The sequence below is a fragment of the Elephantulus edwardii genome, unplaced genomic scaffold (genome assembly GCF_000299155.1).
Source record: "Elephantulus edwardii isolate Elephantulus edwardi_28Jun2011 unplaced genomic scaffold, EleEdw1.0 scaffold00129, whole genome shotgun sequence".
Taxonomy (NCBI): domain Eukaryota; kingdom Metazoa; phylum Chordata; class Mammalia; order Macroscelidea; family Macroscelididae; genus Elephantulus; species Elephantulus edwardii.
The window spans coordinates 49,829-69,684 of record NW_006399879.1 but is presented as its reverse complement, the minus strand read 5'-3'; the positions used below and the strand labels follow the sequence as shown (position 1 = coordinate 69,684).

At 55.6% G+C, this 19,856-nt stretch overlaps 1 protein-coding gene across 2 annotated transcripts in view; it reads right to left on the bottom strand.

The window, feature by feature from the left end:
• LOC102872200 (WD repeat-containing protein 1-like) overlaps positions 1–19,078 on the bottom strand; it is a 46,603-nt gene extending 27,525 nt beyond the window's left edge. Inside the window, exons 1-2 of one of the 2 annotated variants that reach the window (XM_006893574.1) lie at positions 19,025–19,078; positions 18,533–18,654 (exon numbers count right to left, since the gene is read on the bottom strand). In XM_006893574.1, the coding sequence (XP_006893636.1) occupies positions 18,533–18,654; positions 19,025–19,040 (138 nt within the window). In that variant the 5' untranslated portion in view covers positions 19,041–19,078. The remainder of the gene's footprint in view (positions 1–18,532; positions 18,655–19,024) is intronic. The other variant, XM_006893573.1, reaches the window with a different exon arrangement.
• Positions 19,079–19,856: the final 778 nt, after the last annotated feature.

Here is a 19,856-nt window from a genome sequence, read left to right as displayed (position 1 = left end):
TTCCCAGAATCCAGACACCAGTGTATTTGTGTAACATACACACCTGAAAACGCCCTGGCTAGGATTCGGGCTTCCTCCTCTCTGGGGGGACCCAGCAGCCGGAGCTGTTATGCTGCTCTCCAACTCTCCCAAATGGGACCCCGTGTGCAAATGCCGTCACAGCCTGGGCTGCCCGTCAGAACAGAGGACCGAGTGGGCGAGGAGCTGGTCACCTGGCTGTGTCCCATACACCTCCAGTTAAGACGGAGGCCACCACTGGGTGCAATGTCACAACCCAGCAACAAGGCATTAACACTTTACTAGAAGCACTGAGTCCCTCTTCCCCGGCCTCCTCACCCAACACTTCTCCAAAAGTGCAATCAGCAAAATGCCCAGAGAAGCTCCTGAGTGTGGCCCGCACTAGAGCTTAAATTCTAGCACGTGAGGTGTGTGGAAGGCGGTGGTGGTCCATTGTGGGGTTCTGACGGTTTTGAGTCTTAAGTTCAGATGTCACTTGCTTATATGACTGCTGTGGTGCTTACTGACCTTCAGACCAGCCGAGGCTGCTCTCGGCAAAGCCCATGGCAAAGTGCCCTGAGGAGCAACACAACTGAGAGCAGACCAAGGGTGTTCGCTCACAGGACTAGGGGACTTGACTGGAGATTGACCTACAACAGCCCACAAGACGTGTCATCTGCTTTACTCAAGGTTGAGCTCCTGGTGTTGTCCTGCGGGCCCCTGGTCAAGAAATCACGACACATACAACTACTCCTCACAACCAGGTGACTAAACTCGAGAATCCAAGCTGTAACCTCTCTTAGCCTGCTGGCATGTCTGGTCCAGTCACTGTCCTCTCCGCTCCTGCAGTCCTGTGACAGTGATGAACCCCGAGGGACCGGCCTCGGGCTGCCAGGCCTGTCCTGGGTCATGTATAATGGACCCACCACCTTGGGGTCCACCACTCTTGTTTTGGGTATATGCTGATGGGTTCCCTCATCTGTGTCATCTGATGGCCATTTGTGCCATTTGGGTTTTACTGTCTTTTCCTGTTCATGGCCTGATGGTGGCGTAATAAGAACTCTTTGCAGGTTGCTAACCAAAAGGTCAGCAGTTCAAATCCATCAGCTGTACTAGGGAGAAAGATGGGCGGTATCATCCCTCAACAATTTATATCCTGGGAAACTAGGAGAGCAAGGTTTTGGTTTTCCAGGGCCAAGGATCCAAGAATATGACAGTATTATATGGCAGTCTCAGAAGGTTCAGCGACGTACAGCTGCATATAATGACCAAAATATGTCTGTCTGTCTGTCTCACACACACACACACGCACGCACGCACGCACGCACGCACGCTGGGAAAACAGCAAGGGACCTCCTATTCAACGCCGGGTTGTCTCAAACCTTCAATTGGTAAAAACCCTGCTACCTTCAGATCCCAGTTAAGTCAAGTGCAACCCGAGGCGGCCTGCCGCCCTGCCCTGCTGTCGGCAGCCTAGGCCCCCTGTTCACGAAGACAAGGAGCTTCCCATTCTCCAGCCTGAGGACATCTGGAGCCGGGAGCCTGTCTGTCTTTCTGCCACATCAACGGCCCGACCTCCACCCACCTCAGCCCCTCTGAGCCTCCACTCCCTTCTCTCTTCTGCCCGCATCCACCTCCGATCCCCCTCCCTCCACCTCTTCTCCATCCCACCCCTTGACAAGATTACAGAGGCTTATGCAGCACTCGGCCTCCTAAGCACAGGCCTCCCCTGAACCCCAGGCCACCAGACAGAAACCAGAGGAAGACACTAAATTCTAGCCCTGTCCTCAAACCCCTAAATTAACTGCCGGCCACATCCGTCTGACCCTGTGTCTCTAACGTTGTCACCTCTGCCAGTAACATGTTGCCTGGCCTTGCTGACGCCGACTGTCCGTCAGGCCTGCGGTCCACTCTGCTGCCTGACCGCCCAGAGCTCCGAGCTCAGCCCTGAGGCTCTTTGCGGGAGGTAACTCTCTTCCACCTGCTGCGGCTTTTCTATGACCTGTTAATGGCTCATGCCGAACATGGGCCAGTGGGTCAACTGTGATTTATAATCGGCCCGCAGGGTGGACCAGAACTGGCCCCTGGAGTTTCCAAGGCTGTCCATCCTTAGAACCACGCTGCCCACAGGAACCACTGACCTTGTGGTCATGTGGTCAGTATGGGAAACAGCATGGGTGCTCAAAAGGTGTTGGTACGTTTTTTGGTTTTTTTTTTAAAGTTTTCATAATCTCTTTTACCCTAAAACCGAGCACTGAACATTTCCATGGGCACAGAGTAGACAATGATAAGTGATTCCTCAACAGGAATTCCTTTCTGAATAAACATTTGCTAGCAAAATTAGAAATGTGCCTAGTTTCCAAATTTGCTGACAAAAAGATGCACATCATCAGTCTTTTGGGAAATCACCATGAGACCAATTGGCAGCATCATGACTGATGGAGAATTTCAGCTTGATCGGCTCCACAATCAACACTCTTGGCACTCTTGGAATTAGGAAATCAAAAGATGAATTGCATTAGGAAAATCTGCTGTCAGAGACAGTGCCAGAGTGCTCAAGAGCAAGGATGTCAGTCTAGAGACCAAGGTGCACCTGATCCAGGTCATGGTCTTCACAATTACTTGCTATACAAGTAATTATCAGAGAACTGAACAATAACCAAGGATGACAGGAAGAACTGATACCTCTGAGTTTGGTGCTGAAATACCACAGACTGCCAAGGGAACTAACAGATCTGCCCTGGAGAGGGTGAAACCAAGCTGTTTCTAGGAGGCAAGGATTTTGAGGCTCTATCTCACATACTTTGGGAATTTAGTCAGAAAGGACCAGTCTTTGGAGAAAGATAGGCTTGCAAGGATCGAGGCATGGTGCAGGAGAGGAAGACCCCAGATGAGAGATGCACTGACACAGTACCTGGGGCAATGAGGGTGGATTTGTCAGAGACAGTGAGATTGGGTCAGGACAGAGCAGGGTCAGAGCTACTGTGCATAGGGTGGCTATGAGCTGTAGCTGACATGACAACACATAACCACACCACCACGAGACCAGTCACTAGAACTCTGTACCTCTCTAGTGGTGAGGAATTGCACTGTCAACCCAGAAGCACAGGGCTGGATCCACTAGCTGCTCTGTTGGAGAAAAATGGGCAATCTCACCCCAGTGGTTAAATGCATCTGAAAACTCCCTGGAGGGGCAGCTGTGAGTCAGTTCCGACTCGCCAGCACACCACAGTCACAGAAGCTACGAGCATGGCTAGCATCCAGGCTGCCAGCAGCAAGTACTGACCAGGACGGAGCACTGTGGGAACCTCACAGGCTGCTGCTGAAGGCTGCAGTGCACAGCGAGACAGCCACTGAGGCAGACGCACAGGGCCCGACAGTCACTAAGACAGTACAGAGCATGGTCGGTTACCACCACAGTAAATACACATTGCCAGGAAGTCGGCAAGTTATTTACCCAAGAGACACGAGGAAAAACTGTCCATGCGTGGACGCGCACAGCTTTCCTCCTAAGAGCCCCAAGCCAGGGACCCCCTACTGTCCACAAGAGCCGAGTGCAGACACACAGCATGGACGGCCCCTGTGTGTTAACAACTCAGCGTAAAAAGGGGCGCACTGCTAACACCTCCAGAGTACGTGGCAAGGCCAGACACCAAGGGCCACATGTGGCCCCACGCCTTCGTAAGAAACCCTTGCCAAGGCAAGTCCAATATGAATGGAAGCTGAGGCAAGGTGAGGGCCTGGGGTGGACAGGCTGACCCCAGGGCTAACGGGCACAACAGGCTGACCCCAGGGCTAACGGGCACAACAGGCTGGCCCCAGGGCTAACGGGCACAACAGGCTGGCCCCAGGGCTAACAGGCGCCACCTGCAGGGAGGGCATGTACGGTGACTGTGGGATGGTAAGTGGACAAAGAACACAGAGAACCACAGAATCATCCACGCCCGTGAACTGTGGTGCTGGAGAACTGACTATCCCGTGGGCTGTCTGCCATCAGAGACAACAGCTGTCTTGAAGGCAGTGCTCCTTTGAAGTCACCATGCTGAAGCTTCGTCTCACTTTGCCTATGTTCTTGGGAGGTGCCTCTCCTTGGGCTGGGAAAGGCAGAGTCAGTGAGAGGAAGACCCTCGTCAAGCCAGCTTGACCCAGGGCCCAACAATGGGCCTGAGCAGGACAGAGATCACAGGTGACGCAGGACAGGATGGGTAGGTTGGTTTCTGACTGGGTTTGTTTAGTCATAACTGGCTGATGGCGCCTAACAACCTGCCTATCAAACTTCAGGTTGCACTTGAAGTTGACAGTGAAATATGATAATTACAATCCAACAGGAGCAGCAATTTCAGAAACAGACAGACCCTGAGTCCTAGATCCCATTTGTCTAACTGACCCACTCCAGCAGATTCACTCCTCAGACTGTCACACGGACAAGTCCCCAAAGAGGAACCTGCGGACAGCCCAGCCCATAAGCCAACTGTTAATGTGGTTTACAGGTGTTAACACGGTACAGCCAAACCCAAAAGGCCTGATGGTTTGCTTCCCAACTGACAGCTGACTGTCCAATGATTTTCAGACACAGACAGGATCTTGCAGGACAGGAGACTGTCCGTCTTTCTCCCATAGTGGTGGCTGTTGTTAGGTACCGTTGAGTTGGAACTGACCCATAGCTGACCCTCCGGCAGGTTTTCAGAGGTAGTTAATCACACAGGAGACAGATGTCTATTCTTCTCCCTCGGAGCAGCTGGCCTTGAACCCTGTGCCTTCGGAACTGCAGTGCAGCTTCCTGCCTCTAAGCCACGAGAGCTCCACACTGCATTCAAATCACTGCAGGCACGACCTTTGTAGCAGCACAACTCCCTCCAGTCTCCACCACCGGAGTGTCCTCTGACGGGGTGGGTATGAGCAGGAATGCCCCACAGTAACATTCACACTGATGGAGCTGCCCACACGGAGGGGGAGGGGAGACCAGCAGTCTGCGGGATGACAAACTGTCTACACGTCCAAGCCCAGACTCTCAACTTGAACCCTGGGGCCTCCAGGGACCTGGCGCAGGCTTGCACGAGACACGGAGGGCAAATTCCATCCCCAAAAATGCCTTTCCCTAAAAGGTCTGAGCTGAAGGAGGTGTAAAAGCCCCAAAAGCCGTTCTCAGAGCTGCAATGAGTCAGCGATGAGTCAGTGTGTATTCTGAACACAGCTGGGTCAGCAGTGGGTGAGCCGAGCTCCGAGCGCGATGACTAACCCGCGGGCTGCACCTCTCCCCACGCTCTGCAGCAGGGGGGCTGCTACTACAGCCACACCTCCCGTTACGGGGGGCCACCCTCTCCCCACGCTCCACACCTCCTGTTACGGCGGGCCACCCTCTCCCCACGATCCACAGAAGAGGGGCCACCCTCTCCCCACGCTCCTCACCTACAGCCACAGCCACACTTCCTGTCACAGTGGGCCATGTGGTGCACCCACAGCCCCGTCTGTGTGTCCTAGAGAGTGCTGCTGGCCTCGTGGTTGGAAGCTGCTCTGCCAACCCAAGGCATGTGGTTCGAATCCCCCAACTGCTCCACATGAGAAAAGACGGCCCATCAGCACCCTTGTGATTTCCCACCTCTGCAAACCCACTGGAGGGGCAGCTAGAGGCCACTTCTGACTTGAGAGCCCCACCCCCTCACACTGCGACCACTAGCTGTCCCTGCCACCAGCTGTATCCCTGAGGGTTCAGAGCCAGGACTGTGCTAGGAGCAGTTTACTGTGGGCCAGAGCTCTGGAGCGAGGACAGGAGATAGGGAGTGAAAAAGATCCCAGCTGAGTAAGCAGTGGCCACACTGGGCACAGGGAGCCTGGAGCACTGCTGGCCATTCCACATCCACCCCCACATTACACTGGGGCCCCCCGTGTTATCAGGACGTGAGGAAACCTGGGGTGCTCGCATGAGAGGATGAGACCAGGCCTGGCCAGACCCTGGGTGCCAGGTGACCAGCGGCTGCCACCTCCCATGTTCTCCCCAGCAGTTCTGCCCGTCCTCCAGCCTGGTCACTGGCTCAGCCCAGTTCCCCACTGTCCCCAGGCCAAGCTGGCGGCACAGCTGTCCAGTGTCCATCCATCCAGCACAGTCTAACCCCAACTGTGGTGACTGCACCCCTGAAGTGCCCTCCCCCAGCACTCTACTGCCTCTACTGTCTTCAGACACACTCCCCAGGCCTCTCTGGGGTGCAGGAGCCACGGCCTGGGGCAGAATGCCCTCCACCTGGCTAACTGCAACTACATCCCAGGGCCACCCCACTTCCCTCCTACGCTCTCCCCACATCAAGTCACCGACCTCACCTGGGTCCATGTCACCTGAGCCATGAGTTCACCCAGTGATAGAGGATGCCTAGCCCTGTCACACCGTTCCCTCAACTGCCCCCATACCACACCATCTCCCCCTTCTGACTAAAGTCACTGTAACCCCGAGTTCCACCCAGAGACCGAACAAGAGCCTCCCGAAATTCCCCTCCCGGCATGAGTTCCTGATGGGCCCACCCGTCCCTGAGCGACGGGCCGTGAGGAGCTGGGGGAGGCCTGAAATAAAGCCCCAGAACTCCTCGCACTTGGCCTTTGGCTGTGGACGGTCAGGGTCTCAGAACGAGCAGGACCAATCACTGAGATAAGAGAACGTCCAGGAGCCATGCCAGGCCAGGGCCAGCGTGTCTCGGACACAGAGCCTCGGATTTCGGGAGGACCAGCACCGAGACGGTGGGCCTCAGCTGGTGCCTGGCTGAGGCAGACAAGTCCCACCCTCCACAGAAGCCTGGCCCCGGGGCCTGTCCAGCTATGCGTTTGCACTGCTCTCCAAGCTCTTACTTAAACCCCCTCCCAGAGAGAGAGACACCCCACTCACCCAGGACCTGCCTACCAGGAAACCAAAGCACCTTCCCCAACCTTCCACCGGTGCTTACACTCCAGACAACAGGAGCACCCTGTCAACAAGCTCCTGGAGGGGCAGCTCCTCAGATGGCCCTGCACCCTGCTGTGTGTACAGTCAGGGGGCTGGGGGGCTGCTTCCACCTCCCCCCCGGACCCCTCAAGAGGCAGGGAGACCTGCTTCCACAAAGTCCACCAATGGAAATCCCACAGTGCTCGGATCTACGACACACATAGGCTTGTCATGTGCCACAGTGGACACCAAGACTGGCCTGACTGACCCCAGCCTTTATATCTGTCCTTTCAGTCTCGGTCTATGTCAGATACATCAGCACCAAAAAATGTGTTGAAAAGCAAAGATGTAAGTTTGAGGATGCAGGTGTCTTAACCGGAGGCCCAGTATTTTCTTTTTTCTATTTCTACAATAATAATCTTTTTATTCTTTTTCCTTTTTATCATTAATTTCAATGAAAATTTACAAGGACTTTGGATTTCCATTCATTCATTGTTGCACTTTTCTTCCCTCCCAACCCTCCCCCCAGTACACTGCCCTCTAAGAAAAATTCTTTCATTGTTTTACAATCCCTCCCACCAGGTCCACTCCACTATGCAGCCTTTACTCTGGACTCCCATCATGACAAAAATACCCAATCACATATCCTTTTTAAACAGTTTTCTCCTTTATCTGTTTCAATGCAGTATACATTATTGAACCCATCTTTCTCAGTCTCCCCCCAACCCCAAGGTCAGTCCTGCTTTACAATAGTGGCACCACACGGTATTTGTCCTTTTGTGACTGAGATACTTCACTCAGCATAATGTCCTCCAGGGTCACCCATTTTGAATAATATTGCATGAGTTCCTTGTTTTTTAATGCAGCATAGTATTCCATTGTGCGAATATACCACAGCTTCTCTCTTCATTCATTTGTTGATGGGCACTTAGGTTGTTTCCAACTCTTTGCTATTGTGAACAAAGCCACGATAAACATGGGTGTTCATATATCTGCTTGGATGTCAAGTTATGGTCTCTTTGGGGTATATTTCCAGTAGTGGAATTGCTGGGTCAAATGGTATCTCTATTTACAACTTTTTGAGAAAGCGCCATAACGCCTTCTACAGTGGTTGCACCATTTTACACTTCCAGCAACAGTGAATAAGGGTTCCGCTTTCTCCACAACTTTGCCAGCATTTCTTGTTTGCTGTTCTGTTAAATTTTGCTATTCTTACTGGGGTGTGATGATATCTCTTAGTTGTTTTGATCTGCATCTCTCTTAGGGCTAGGGATTTTGAGCATTTCTTCATGTGCTTCTTTGCCATTGGAATGTCTTCTTTGGTGAAGTGTCTGTTCATATCCTGTGCCCATTTTCCTATTGGAGTATTTACCTTTATCTTGCTGGATGAGCCCCAGTACTTCAACAGCTTTATAAGCACATGAAAGCTGAACAATGAATAAGAGCAAAGAAAAATCAGGATGCTTCAGTGGCTTAGTGGCAAGACACTGCCAATCCCAAAGGACGTGGTTCAAATCTACCAGCTGCTCCGTAAGACGAAGATGGGCACTTCCCTCCTATGCTATTCACTGCCTCTGAAACCCAGCCAGGGGTTCAGCCGTGGGCCAATTCCAACTCACGGCTACACAACAAAATGATGCGCTTGGGCTGTGGAGCTACGATTATTACTACTAACTACACCATGGATTGTCAAAGAACGAGCCAAGCCACCTTGGAGGAAGTACGGCCAGCTTGCTGTGGAAGTGAGGCTGGTAAGACATGTTTCAACACACAGACGCAGCCCTAGACACGCTCAGTGAGCTAAGCAGGAAATCTGGAGGATGGCTACCTGCTCGTCCAACTGAAACAGAGTCACACTTGATCCATTACCAAATGTGGCAATTATGAAAACAGTATCAGTAATATCACTTGCAAGTAAAGTCTTGCTGAAGATTATCCAAAAATAGCTAGAACAGTCCATTAAGAGAACTGCCAGAGATGCAGCTGGATTTAGAAGTAGCTGCAGCACGAAGCCTGTCACTGCGGAAGTTAGGTGGATACTGGCTGGAAGCAGGGAATACAAGAAGGATGTCTATTTGTGTTTTACTGACTGTGCAAAGGCACTTGATTGTGTGGATTGTAACAAACCTTAGCTAACACTGAGAAGAATGGGAATCTCACCACTTAACAATGCTCATGCAAAATCTTCACCTAGACCCAGAAGCTGTTGTACAAACAAAGCAAGGGAACACCGCACTGTTTAAAATCAGAAAAGCCGAATGTATAATTTTTCCATTCCTATCCAGGAGAGGTTGGTCTTTGGAGAAGGACATTATGCTTGGAAGGGTGGATGGACAACGCGAGAGGGCGACCCCAGATGAGATGCACTGTTACAGTAACTGGGGCAATGGAGGTTGGTCTGTCAGAGTTAGTGAGACTGGCTCAGGACAGGGAAGGGTTCAGAGCTGTAGTACACAGGGTCGCTATACATCACAGGTGACTCAATGGCACATAACAACAATAACATACTATGACAGGTTTGGAAGCAGGAGTGGCATCCACTCCCTGAACTACATGCCTCAGGAAAGTCTATGAACTCTAAGAAATATCGATAGTTGCACAGGGGCTTTAGGCCTTTTGTTCATAGGGTCGCTATGTGTCGTGCTCGACTCAAAGGCAATCAACAACATTCAATATATATGCAGAACAAATCATCTGAGAAACTGGACTGTATGAAGAAGAATGTCGCCTTCGGATCACAGGAAAAACTCATCCAGAATCTGCATTAGGCAGAGGACGCACATAGCCCTGCTTGTTGCTCGTGAGGCCTTGACACATCTGCTGCTGAGGGTCAAAGAATACAACCTTCAATACAAATTATACTTTAACATCAAGAAAATACAAACCCTCACCCCTGGACCATTAGGGAACACCATGGCAGAGGACAGAGAGAAACTATCAACGATCTCATCTTGCTTGGATCCATAATCAACGTCTTTGGTGCCAGCAGCCAGGAGATCAAAAGGCAGAGTGTGCAGTCAGATCTCTCCAAAGCACTAAGAGCAAGACTGTCAGTCTAAAGATTAAGGTGCACTTCGACCCAAGCTATGGCCTTTTCAATTCCTTGCTGTGCATCTGAAAGTTGGACAGCGAATAAAGATGACAGAAGAATCGATATCTAAGTTGTAGTGCTGGAGAACAGTACTGAATATCCCCACAGACTCCCAAAAGAGGAAACTGTACCAACAGTGCTGAGGGAAGAAGGTTGACGGTTTATTCATACTCTGGGCAAGCTGTCAGGAGGGGTTAGTTCTTGGAAAACACCACCATGCTCAGAAAACTGGGGGGGGGGTCAGTGATGGAGAGGGATACCTGCGATGAGATGTACTGACACAGTGACAGTAACGGAGGGCTCGAGGGCCTCAGAGACGGTCAGGATGGCACAGGGTAGGGCAGGGTTCAGACCCACCCGTCACAGGGCTGCTAAGAACCAGAGTTGACTCAATGGCACTTAAACACTGATCCATTTGGACAGTGGTGTTGTGATGAACTGATTGATCCTTTCGGACAGTAGTGTTGTATTATCCAATATACCACGGACTGTGGTAGGGACGATCTATCTCGGGAGAGGTTCAGCTAGCTCGCTCCTTAGAAGCGAAGACGTGAGACTTCATCTCACACTCTTTGGGCACGTTTACCAGGAGGGGTCAGTCCTTACATGACACACTTGGTAAAGCAGGTCTGGGAAACAGACGGCTCAACAAGGTGGGCTGACACAGGGGGTGCCAAGCAGCTTAGGCACAGCAGTGGCTGTGAGCACGGCACACACTGGGCATGTTTTCATTCTGTTGCACCAAGAATGCTCAAGTCAGGACCACTGGACACGGCGTCAAGCAGTGATTCCCTGAGTATCTAACACAGTTCCTGAAAACAAGCTGTGTGCCCTGACTACTAAAGCCGGACCTTGTGTATCCAACACTACCGTGGGGACCCTTCTTTGCACTAGTGACTAGGGCCAAACGCAAATTCCTGCAAATCTCCGGCCTCAGCATTTCTGCACCCAAGGCTGGAATGTACGCCCAGCCTGAGCGCACCGTGAGGCTAAACCCTGGGCACTGCACGCACAGCTGGAAGAGATGCCAGGGGAAGGAAGCCGTCTATGCCATCCATCCCTCCAATCCATCCTCACTCCCTCTATCTCTTTCTCCCTTTCTTTCAAAGAATTTAGGCTCCAGTAAACAGGCAGCCAAGGACTATCTGGGTACAAAATGGTGGCCAGTGTCAAAGCAGGAAGCGGGCCGGGCAGCTCTGCAGCCAGCCTGGGTGTTCACGGTGCGCACAGCCGTGCTTCACGGGCTCCCTCTGGCCCAGAACGAGGTCCAGGGCGCCCAGGCCCATCCTCTGTCCTCCTACCCGAGTGCTCACTGCTCTCTGGCTGGCCTCCACCTGGAATAGCTTCCCGTTTCGTAACCCCACGTCCACCCTCGTTCTTTTCTAGGACCAGGAAAACAACCTTCGCAAGAGGGTCTGCTGCTCCAAGATGTAAGCAAACTCTCTCCCACCCGTGTCCCCACTCATAGACACACCACTGCTCACTCCTACCGGTGGTACCTGTCACTTCTGTAATCTTGTGCCTGTACTGGCCTGGACCCCATGGGGCGCACGGCCCACACGCGCCTCAATGCTGTAACCTCTAACGCACTTGGAGTACCAAAAGGGCAGGGTGTGGCTGGGCTCACCTGGGCTCACCATCACCATCTGGCAATGACCTCTTAGGGGGACTCTGAGCACAATCTGTCAACCCATTCTCCCTAGACCTCACAGAGCCCACACAGGAGGTCACCGCATAACCCTACCTCACAGTAAAAACCAAGGTACAGAGACTCAAAGTAAGAGACCAGCTGGCATGTGGTGGAAGTGGGCTTTGAACCCACAGACTAATCCTTAAGTCTTCTTTCATTCTCAACTACCATAGGCGTCAATGCTGGATTCTCTTCCTCTGAGGATGACAGAATGACGTGGCCAGCATGGTGAGTGGCCACTCACTTGGGGACCGGCCTGCCCTGCAGACTTTCTCTTCTCCCCTCCCTGTCTACCCTGGGCACACACCACACCCTCCTGGGAGGCTGGACTTTAGTCAGAAGTCCTGAGGGCTCACTGTGTGGCCCTGGGCGTGACCCGGGCACCTCCCTACCTGTCTCCCCTTTTCCTCAGTCCACTGCCACCCTAGGCCCTGAGTCAGGCGGAGACTAGGGCTGCTGCCAGGGCTGTGCCAACATCTGTGACAGAGCAGGGGCCAGGATCCACTGCCCAGGTGTGGGGTGGGGAGGGTAACCTAATGGCTGGTACTGAAGGACTGTCCGGGTCCAGGCTGCCTTTGAAGACACTGTGAAAGGCCTCCCACACGCCCAGAACAATCACCCCATTGGGACCTGCTGCATGGGAACCAGCCAGCGCTCCACAGAGACCTTAAAGCATGGCAGGGTGGGGAGCAGCTGACAGGGTGGGCAGCTGGGGGCAGGTTGGGCAGCTGGTGACAGGTTGGGCAGCAGGTGACAGGGTGGGCAGCTGGGGGCAGGCTGGACAGCAGGGGACAGGTTGGACAGCAGGGGACAGGTTGGACAGCAGGGGACAGGGTGGGCAGCAGGTGACAGGGTGGGCAGCTGGGGACAGGCTGGGCAGTTGGGGACAGGCTGGGCAGCTGGGGACAGGGTGCATGTCTGTGTTCCGTCTGGGCAGGGGTGCCGGCACGGAAGCACAGCTGAGCGTGGGAAGGCCTTTCTCCTGGAGCCGGGCTGAGGAGCCATGGGGCGCTTTCAATCTGGGGCTCCCCGAGGCGGCAGGCCCTGCAGAAGGGGGAAGACCAGGCACAGACCAGGACGAGGGTCTCCAGTCATCTCAGGACGGGTCCTGCTTCCCCATCCTGACCCCAACAGGGCTGCACGCCTTTCCCTCCCCACCCACCCAGAGGAAGCAACGCATAAGACCACCCCAGATCAACACAAGAGCCCCTCATGGACAGGGTCCATGGCGCCCAGCCTCCAAGCTCCCCCAGCTCAGATGCTCCCCAGCCCTGGACACGTCCCTGCGTCCCCTTTCTTCCCAGAGGACTCACTCAGCCCCTGCACCCCTGCAGATGGCCCTCCTTCAGTCGCCTCCCCTGCTACTCATGGCTTCTGCTCCCTCTCGCTCCCTGACCCCCAGGACGTCTGTCCTCGTGAGGCATCATCTACTAGGGCTCCCCAACACTCCACAACTGACACTCTGGACAGATGCTCTGCAGGACAGTCCTGCGAATCATGGGATGTCTAACACCTACCAGGGAGCTCAGGGCCCTGCTCCGTAGGACTGCGCAGTTAGCCCTGCACCCACACCTTTCTGGGCCTCAACCCCACCAGTTCTGCGGGAGAAAGACGGGCAGTCTCTTCCCATGCAATTTAGTGTCTTGGAAACAAAAGAGGGTCAGCCAAGAGTCAGGTCCAATTCAACAGTGGTCAGTTTTTTATAGGGCAGTTCAAGGAGCCCTGGTAGCACCGGGGTCATAGTGTTCTGCTACTACCCAAAAGTCAGCAGTTCAAATCCACCAGCCACCCCCAGGAGAAAGGTGTGGCTGTTTACGTCTGTGAAGAACCTGTACGCACTGTTCTACTCTCGCGCGGGGTCAGTAAGCGTCAGACTCGACTGGACAGCAGCCAACAGGAGCATGGCCTCTATCTCCAACAGTGACCACCAAAAATGTGTCCAGACACGGCCACAGGTACCCTGGGGAGCAAAGGGATTGAGGCCCTGGTCACCGAGGTCTCAGGCCAGTCGTGGATGGACACCCCAAAAGCCAAGGCCAACCGCACTAAGGGATGAGCATTTGTGGGGCGTGATGTGAGACACAGCATACACTTTCTACTGCCCATTTGCTCGTGTGACCTTCCAATGCTCCCAGTGGCCTCTGTCCAGGTGGCCTGAGCCCCTGCCACCACCCAGGTCCCTTCTACGCACTGCAGCCCCTCCCCCACTGTCCCCACCTCCTGTGTCCTCTGACATCACCTGCCTGATCCTTCAGCTCTAAGTTACAGGTCATTTCCCAGGGAAGCCGACTGCACACCTGAAGGTGTTTCACCTCTATATGCAGCCCGGGCTCCCCAACTCGGCCGCTGACTTGGTCTCCCCACCAGACCAACGAGAGAGCACAACAGCAGCGTGAGGACAGGGCTGTCCTTCCAGTGCCAGCTCGGAACCTGGCACGGCGCTGGCTACTGCGAAGATGCTGGCTCCCTATCGGCCTAGGAGGTGGGGCCAGGGGACACCAAGAGGGTGGGAGGCTGGCAGGCCGAGGAAGAGCAAACCCCTCTGAGCTGTCCACCACCCATGACCCCCCTCCTGAGTGTCTCTAATCACAGGGACATGAGCTGACCCCGGGTCCAGCCCGCTGCTGTCCCTGGTCTGTCACCGAGTCTCGACCTCACCCGGCTGTGACCCCGACAAGGGCAAGCTCTCTGGTCAGGTCTTCACTGAGCACTGCACCCAGGGCCCTCCCTGTCTGACCTCCATCCCTCAGTGACAGGTGGGCTGCCACACGTCGCCACCTGCTTTTCTGTCCAGCTCTCAAACGCCCCACTTTGCTCGTCTGTCCAAAGGTCTGTCTCACCCACCCAGCCGACGTCGTACTCCAAGCAGACAGGGCTGGCCTGTCCCGGACACCCAGCCAGGCCGCAGGAGGGACAGGAACGAGACCAGTCTTTCCTGAACACCTGTCGCTTCAAGCACCCCACCATACGATCCCAGTGTGTCCGAGGTCCCAGTGCATGTGCCGGCAGCAGGCCACAGGGCACACGGCGCTCTCAGCGCGAGCAGAGTGTCCCCCAAGCTACTATGTGACCTGTTCGTGGAGACAGGTCCACACACTGGGATCCACAGCAATGCCAAATGGCTGAGCGTGAGCTTCCCAAAATTCTCCAAAATGTTCCTGTCCCTGCTGGCTGCTGTCATGTTAGCGGAGTCATGGCAACCCCACATGGAAGAGAACGCAGTGTGGCCCGCGCCAGGCCTGATCTGCACACACCATAGAGAGAAGTCTGTGTGGCCTGCTCCAGCCCTGATCTGCACACACCAGACACAGAAGAGAGCTGTGTCGCCTGCGCAACCATGATCAGTGCACACCAGACACAGAAGAGAGCTCTGTGTCGCCTGCGCAACCATGATCAGTGCACACCAGACACAGAAGAGAGCTCTGTGTCGCCTGCGCAACCATGATCAGTGCACACCAGACTGCTGTGGGCCAGGGTTCTCACTGGCTGACGTTCAGAAGACTGCCAGGCCTCTCTTCCTACTCCATCTCCAGTCTGGAAGCTCCACTGACTCACCACCACACAAGCCCCCAGTCACAGACAGGTGAGGGCTTTCCAGGAGGTACAGTGGTCAGGAACCCAGCCTGGGTCAGGCCTATTGCATGTATGGGGAGGTTTCAATCACTGCACCCCTCATCTCACACGTTTTCAACTACGATTTCCAGAATCTAGGAGGTAAAGGCAGGCCCCCACCTGGCCCTGGCAGCATGTGGGGTACTACAGGGCAGAGTTCTCACTGTCTTTCTGGATGGCCAGTGAGTCATGAGGGTCTTTCATGGTCACAGGCAGGACACATCCCCCCTCAGTGTGGAGAGGGTGGGGAGGGCCTCAGCCTGTGCTCACAGGACCAATGCTGCCCTAAGTGCCAGCACGGCCAGAAAGCCCTCCCTCATGTGCTGGGGTCCCTGACTCTCCTGGGACTTCCCTCAGTGTAGTGCAAACACTGATCACTGAGCCCATTTCTGGGGCCCCCTCCCCCAGGACTGTTTCTGGATGGCTGCCATCCCCCGAGCTTTCAACTCTGAGAATTTCCTTTCCAAGGTGTGACAATAGGAAGTGATGAAAAAACCAGAAGTGGCCTTTCTCCAAGCTGAGGGCTGGCCTGGCACAGCGGCTTCTAAGCCAACAGAGCGAAGAGGGGGTGGCTCCATCATCAGAGCAGGTGGGGTGCCCTGCGGAGGCTGGTTACCCCCGAAGGGAGCAAGGAAGTGGCTTGAAAGCCAATCACCAGGCCCTCTGAGCAGGTGCACAGGCTTACTCCTGCTTTCCTGCGAGTCTCAGTCATTTCATCTGGGCTTCACAGCTTTGACATGGAACAACCCACAGCTGCTGGTCAATCCCGACCCCTGGTCACCCTGCAATTTCAAAGCTGGAAATCTCAGCAGATGGAGAGGGCCTATCCTTCCTCAGAGAAGCCAGTGGGTTTGAATTGCCTAACCTTTGACCCACTCTACCACCAGGGCTCGTGGTAAAGGAGAAACCCTCACTGTAGATGGTGGGAGGGCCTAAGTGGACCCCAAGGACCTGATTACTGGGTCCTAGTCCTCCCACACCTGAAGGACCAGACACTGGATCCCACACCTGAAGGCCCAGCCGTGTAAACAGGCCCCACCGTTTCACATACCCACGCAGCAAAATCTTTAAGGGGCTCTTATCCCCTCAATAAGGAAGCTCTGGTGGCCCAGTGTTAAGAAGCTGCACTGCAATCCCAAAGGCACACGGTTCAAATCCACCGCTCCTCAGCGGAAGGGTGGGTGATCTCCTCTGCAACTAACTGCCTCTGAAAACCTGCCAGAGGGTCAGCTATGGGTCAGTTCCGACTGGACGGTACACAACAACATCTCTTCAATGTGCACAGCTTTCAGGGTCTTTGAATCCACACAGCTGAGCACCTACTATGTGCCAGTCACTGTCCCAGGAGGACAAAGTACTGGATGGAGCCAGTCGGGGCTGCCCTCGGTCGGGGCTGCCCTCTCGGAACATGGGTCTGGTTGGAAAGGTGGACATACCCGCAGGCTGCCTGGGCGACTGCTAGTGAGCCTCATGTTTACTGTCCACACTGAGGGGCAGAGACCAGGGAAAAGGTGACATCCAAACAGGACCTCCCACATCTGAGGTGAGACACATTCACCAGCCCTGTGGGGACTCTGCGGACGGGAGGCTCTGGGAAGGTTAAAAAGGAGCCAGCGATTAGGGCAGGGCTTGTAACCAGTTCATTCTGGTCTCCTTCCTGCTGAGACAGACTTCCCAGCAAAGTCAATCAATCTCTCATTAAGATCCCAGGTGATTGTTAGACACCCCAGGTGCTGCTCCAGCGAATCACCTTACGACCTCTTTAACAGGTACCTCACAATTCAGTTTACCCTACAGGTGGGGGGACACACAGCCTCAAGCAAGGGGCCCAACCAGAAAGCAGCAGTTTGAGGCCCTGAAATGCCACTCCTTGAGGGGACTGGGGGTGCGGGGAAGGAGAAGGCAGTCAGGGTCACTCAGCAATAATCCAGGAGGGGGAGGTCATGGGAACCTCACCTCCAGACTTCAGGTCCTTAAACTCCCATCCCAGGCAAAGCCGCCTCCGTTCATAGCAGGCAGGGTGGAGCTGTCCAGGAATTCCTGGGACTCTGAACGGTCAGCACACTCACAAGTTCACACCAGTTTACCCCCCTCAGATGAGGGGGTCCCAGGCAGACCATGCAAAGGGCAGTAAAAGTGGCCAAGCAAAGCTCCATCCTCCCAGAAAGGGACAGGATGGAGGGACAGGAGGCCAGAAAAGAGGGCCACAGCCTCTTATTAGACAGATAAGGAAACTGAGGCTGGTTAGACCCTTCACCCTCTAACTCTGTGGAGCCGAGAGGCCCCAGTTTCTGCGTAGACACCCCAATCTGTGACGTGGCACCCCTAGAGAGCATCGCTGAGTCATCAGGGGATCCAGCTGTGCTATAGGAACCCCCCCATACACACCGCGCCAGACTGGAAAACATCGCCAGCTAGCAGCCCTGCCCCTCCAGTTTGGATGCCCTCCACCACGTGGGCTGGGGAAAGGACAAACCACATTTAAGGGTGCAATTATGGAACCCAGGGAGGCCGAGAAGTGGCCATTTCAGGAATGAGAGAGGAAGAGGCAGCGTGTGCAAGGAATTCCCATGGAGCAGCTCTGCAAGTGGTCAGCCCTGGCACAGGATGCCCGCTGAGGGCGATTCAGGGGAGCAAACTGGCTCCTGTGTCTGCACTGGGCCTCCTTCGGCTGAAAGCCTGGGGGCTCCGCCCAGCTGGGCCACCCTGGGAGACCTAGGGCCTCAAGAATGACTACAAGCTGATGGCCATTTACCAAGTGCCCAGCGAGTGCCAGGCACCGGCTGGGCTCAGGGGACATCACACTCAACGCTGCACGGGCAGCCAGAGGAAGTGGGGGCGATGATGATCTCGGCTTGTGACAAGAGGAAACTGGGGGTTCAGACAGGATCACGTCCACACTCACTCCAAAGTCTCGCAGCAACTGGTGGGGTACGCCTGGCCTATCCAATCCAGAGCCCTGCAGCCCTTTTTAAATTCAGCAAGAGCCCACTCATTGGTGTCTCAGTCTCCCCACGATGGGAAAATAAGATGGGGTGCAATACAGCCAGCCCGCAGGGGCGGCGGGATTGGGGGGGGTCCTTCCGGGCGGAGGGGGGCGTGGCACCCTCACCCCACTCACCCGCAGGCCCCACGCCCCAAAGGGAGAGGGAAGGGGAATGCAGCCCCCCACCCTGGGCGGGCAGCGCGCGGCAAGGGCACCCCCAGATCTGGGGCTGGGGAGGGGACCACTCACGTCGATGTTCCTCAGGATGACGCACTTGCCATTGGTGTAGAGGAAATTGCTGCCCTTCGGGTCGCCGCCCAGGATTTTGGAGACGCCCCTCTCCACCTGGGGGAGGCTGGCGAACACTTTCTCTGCGGAGACACAAACGCCAAGGCCACTTGGGGGTGCGGCCCCGGGGAGGGGGGCACAGGGGGCAGGGGACCCCGCTCGGCCGATCACCTGTTGCCTCCACCGGGCGGGGCGATCGCCACTTGGAAGCCGCGCGGGGATCGCGCCACTTCCTGGCGGGCGCGGGGCCTCCGGGAATCGGGGTGCCGGCGGGCCGGCCGCGCGGCGCCCAACTTCGGGGAGTCCCCCCACCCCCAGGCTCGGGGTAGAGGGGGATCGCCGCGGGGGGGGCTGCAGGGCGCGCCTCCGGCCCGGCCGCCCTCTCCCCGCGCCCGCGCGCCCCGCCGATGGCGCAGGGGTCCCCCCCTCCCCGGGGTCCCAGCGCGCACTCACTGATCTCGTATGGCATCGTCGCCCACTTGTTACCGCTGCGCTCGCCGCAAGCCCCGGCCGCTCAGCTCGGTCCCCCCACTGCAACTCACACTGGCCAAGTCCAGGCCGCGCACGGGGACTGGCCGGAGGGCGGCGCCGGACGTGCCGGGCGGGCTGGGGGCGGTCGCCGGGGCTCCGACCGGCTCGCGCCCTGCCCTGCGCGCTGCCGCTGCGGACGCCCCGAACCCGGAAGCGCGGCCCCGTGCGCGGCTCGCCCCCAGCTTTGACCATATATAGTCAAGCGCTCAGCTCAGCGGCTGCGGCCGCCGTGCGCCTGCGCGGAGCCGGCCCGCCCCTCCCCGGAGGGCCGGGTCCTGGGGGCCGCCCCGGAAGTGACGTCAGGGAGCGGGCCCGCAGAGCCGTGAAAAGGCGGCGCGGCCCGCTCTCCGCTTCAGAACGGGCTTCCAGGAGGATGTGGGTGGTTGGTTTTTCAGTAGTTCCGCGGTCGCTGTGGGGAAATTCTCTTTTCTGGTGAAGTGTTTTCTTCGAAGGTGCTGAAAGTAGCGGCGGGGGTCTGCTGCCATGGAGAAACTCTTGTTTTGGGGGGAAAGTTTTCAGTGCTTGGAGGGTGTTGGGAAGCACGGGAGGGGGTCGGACGCCATGGAGAAACTTGTTTTCTAGGGAAAACTTTCAGTGCTTGGAGGGTGTTGGGAAGCACGGGAGGGGGTCGGACGCCATGGAGAAACTTGTTTTCTAGGGAAAACTTTCAGTGCTTGGAGGGTGTTGGGAACACGGGCGGGGTTCCGAGTGCGGCTGGGCCTGGTGGGAATTTTTTGGTGACTGGGTTTAAAGC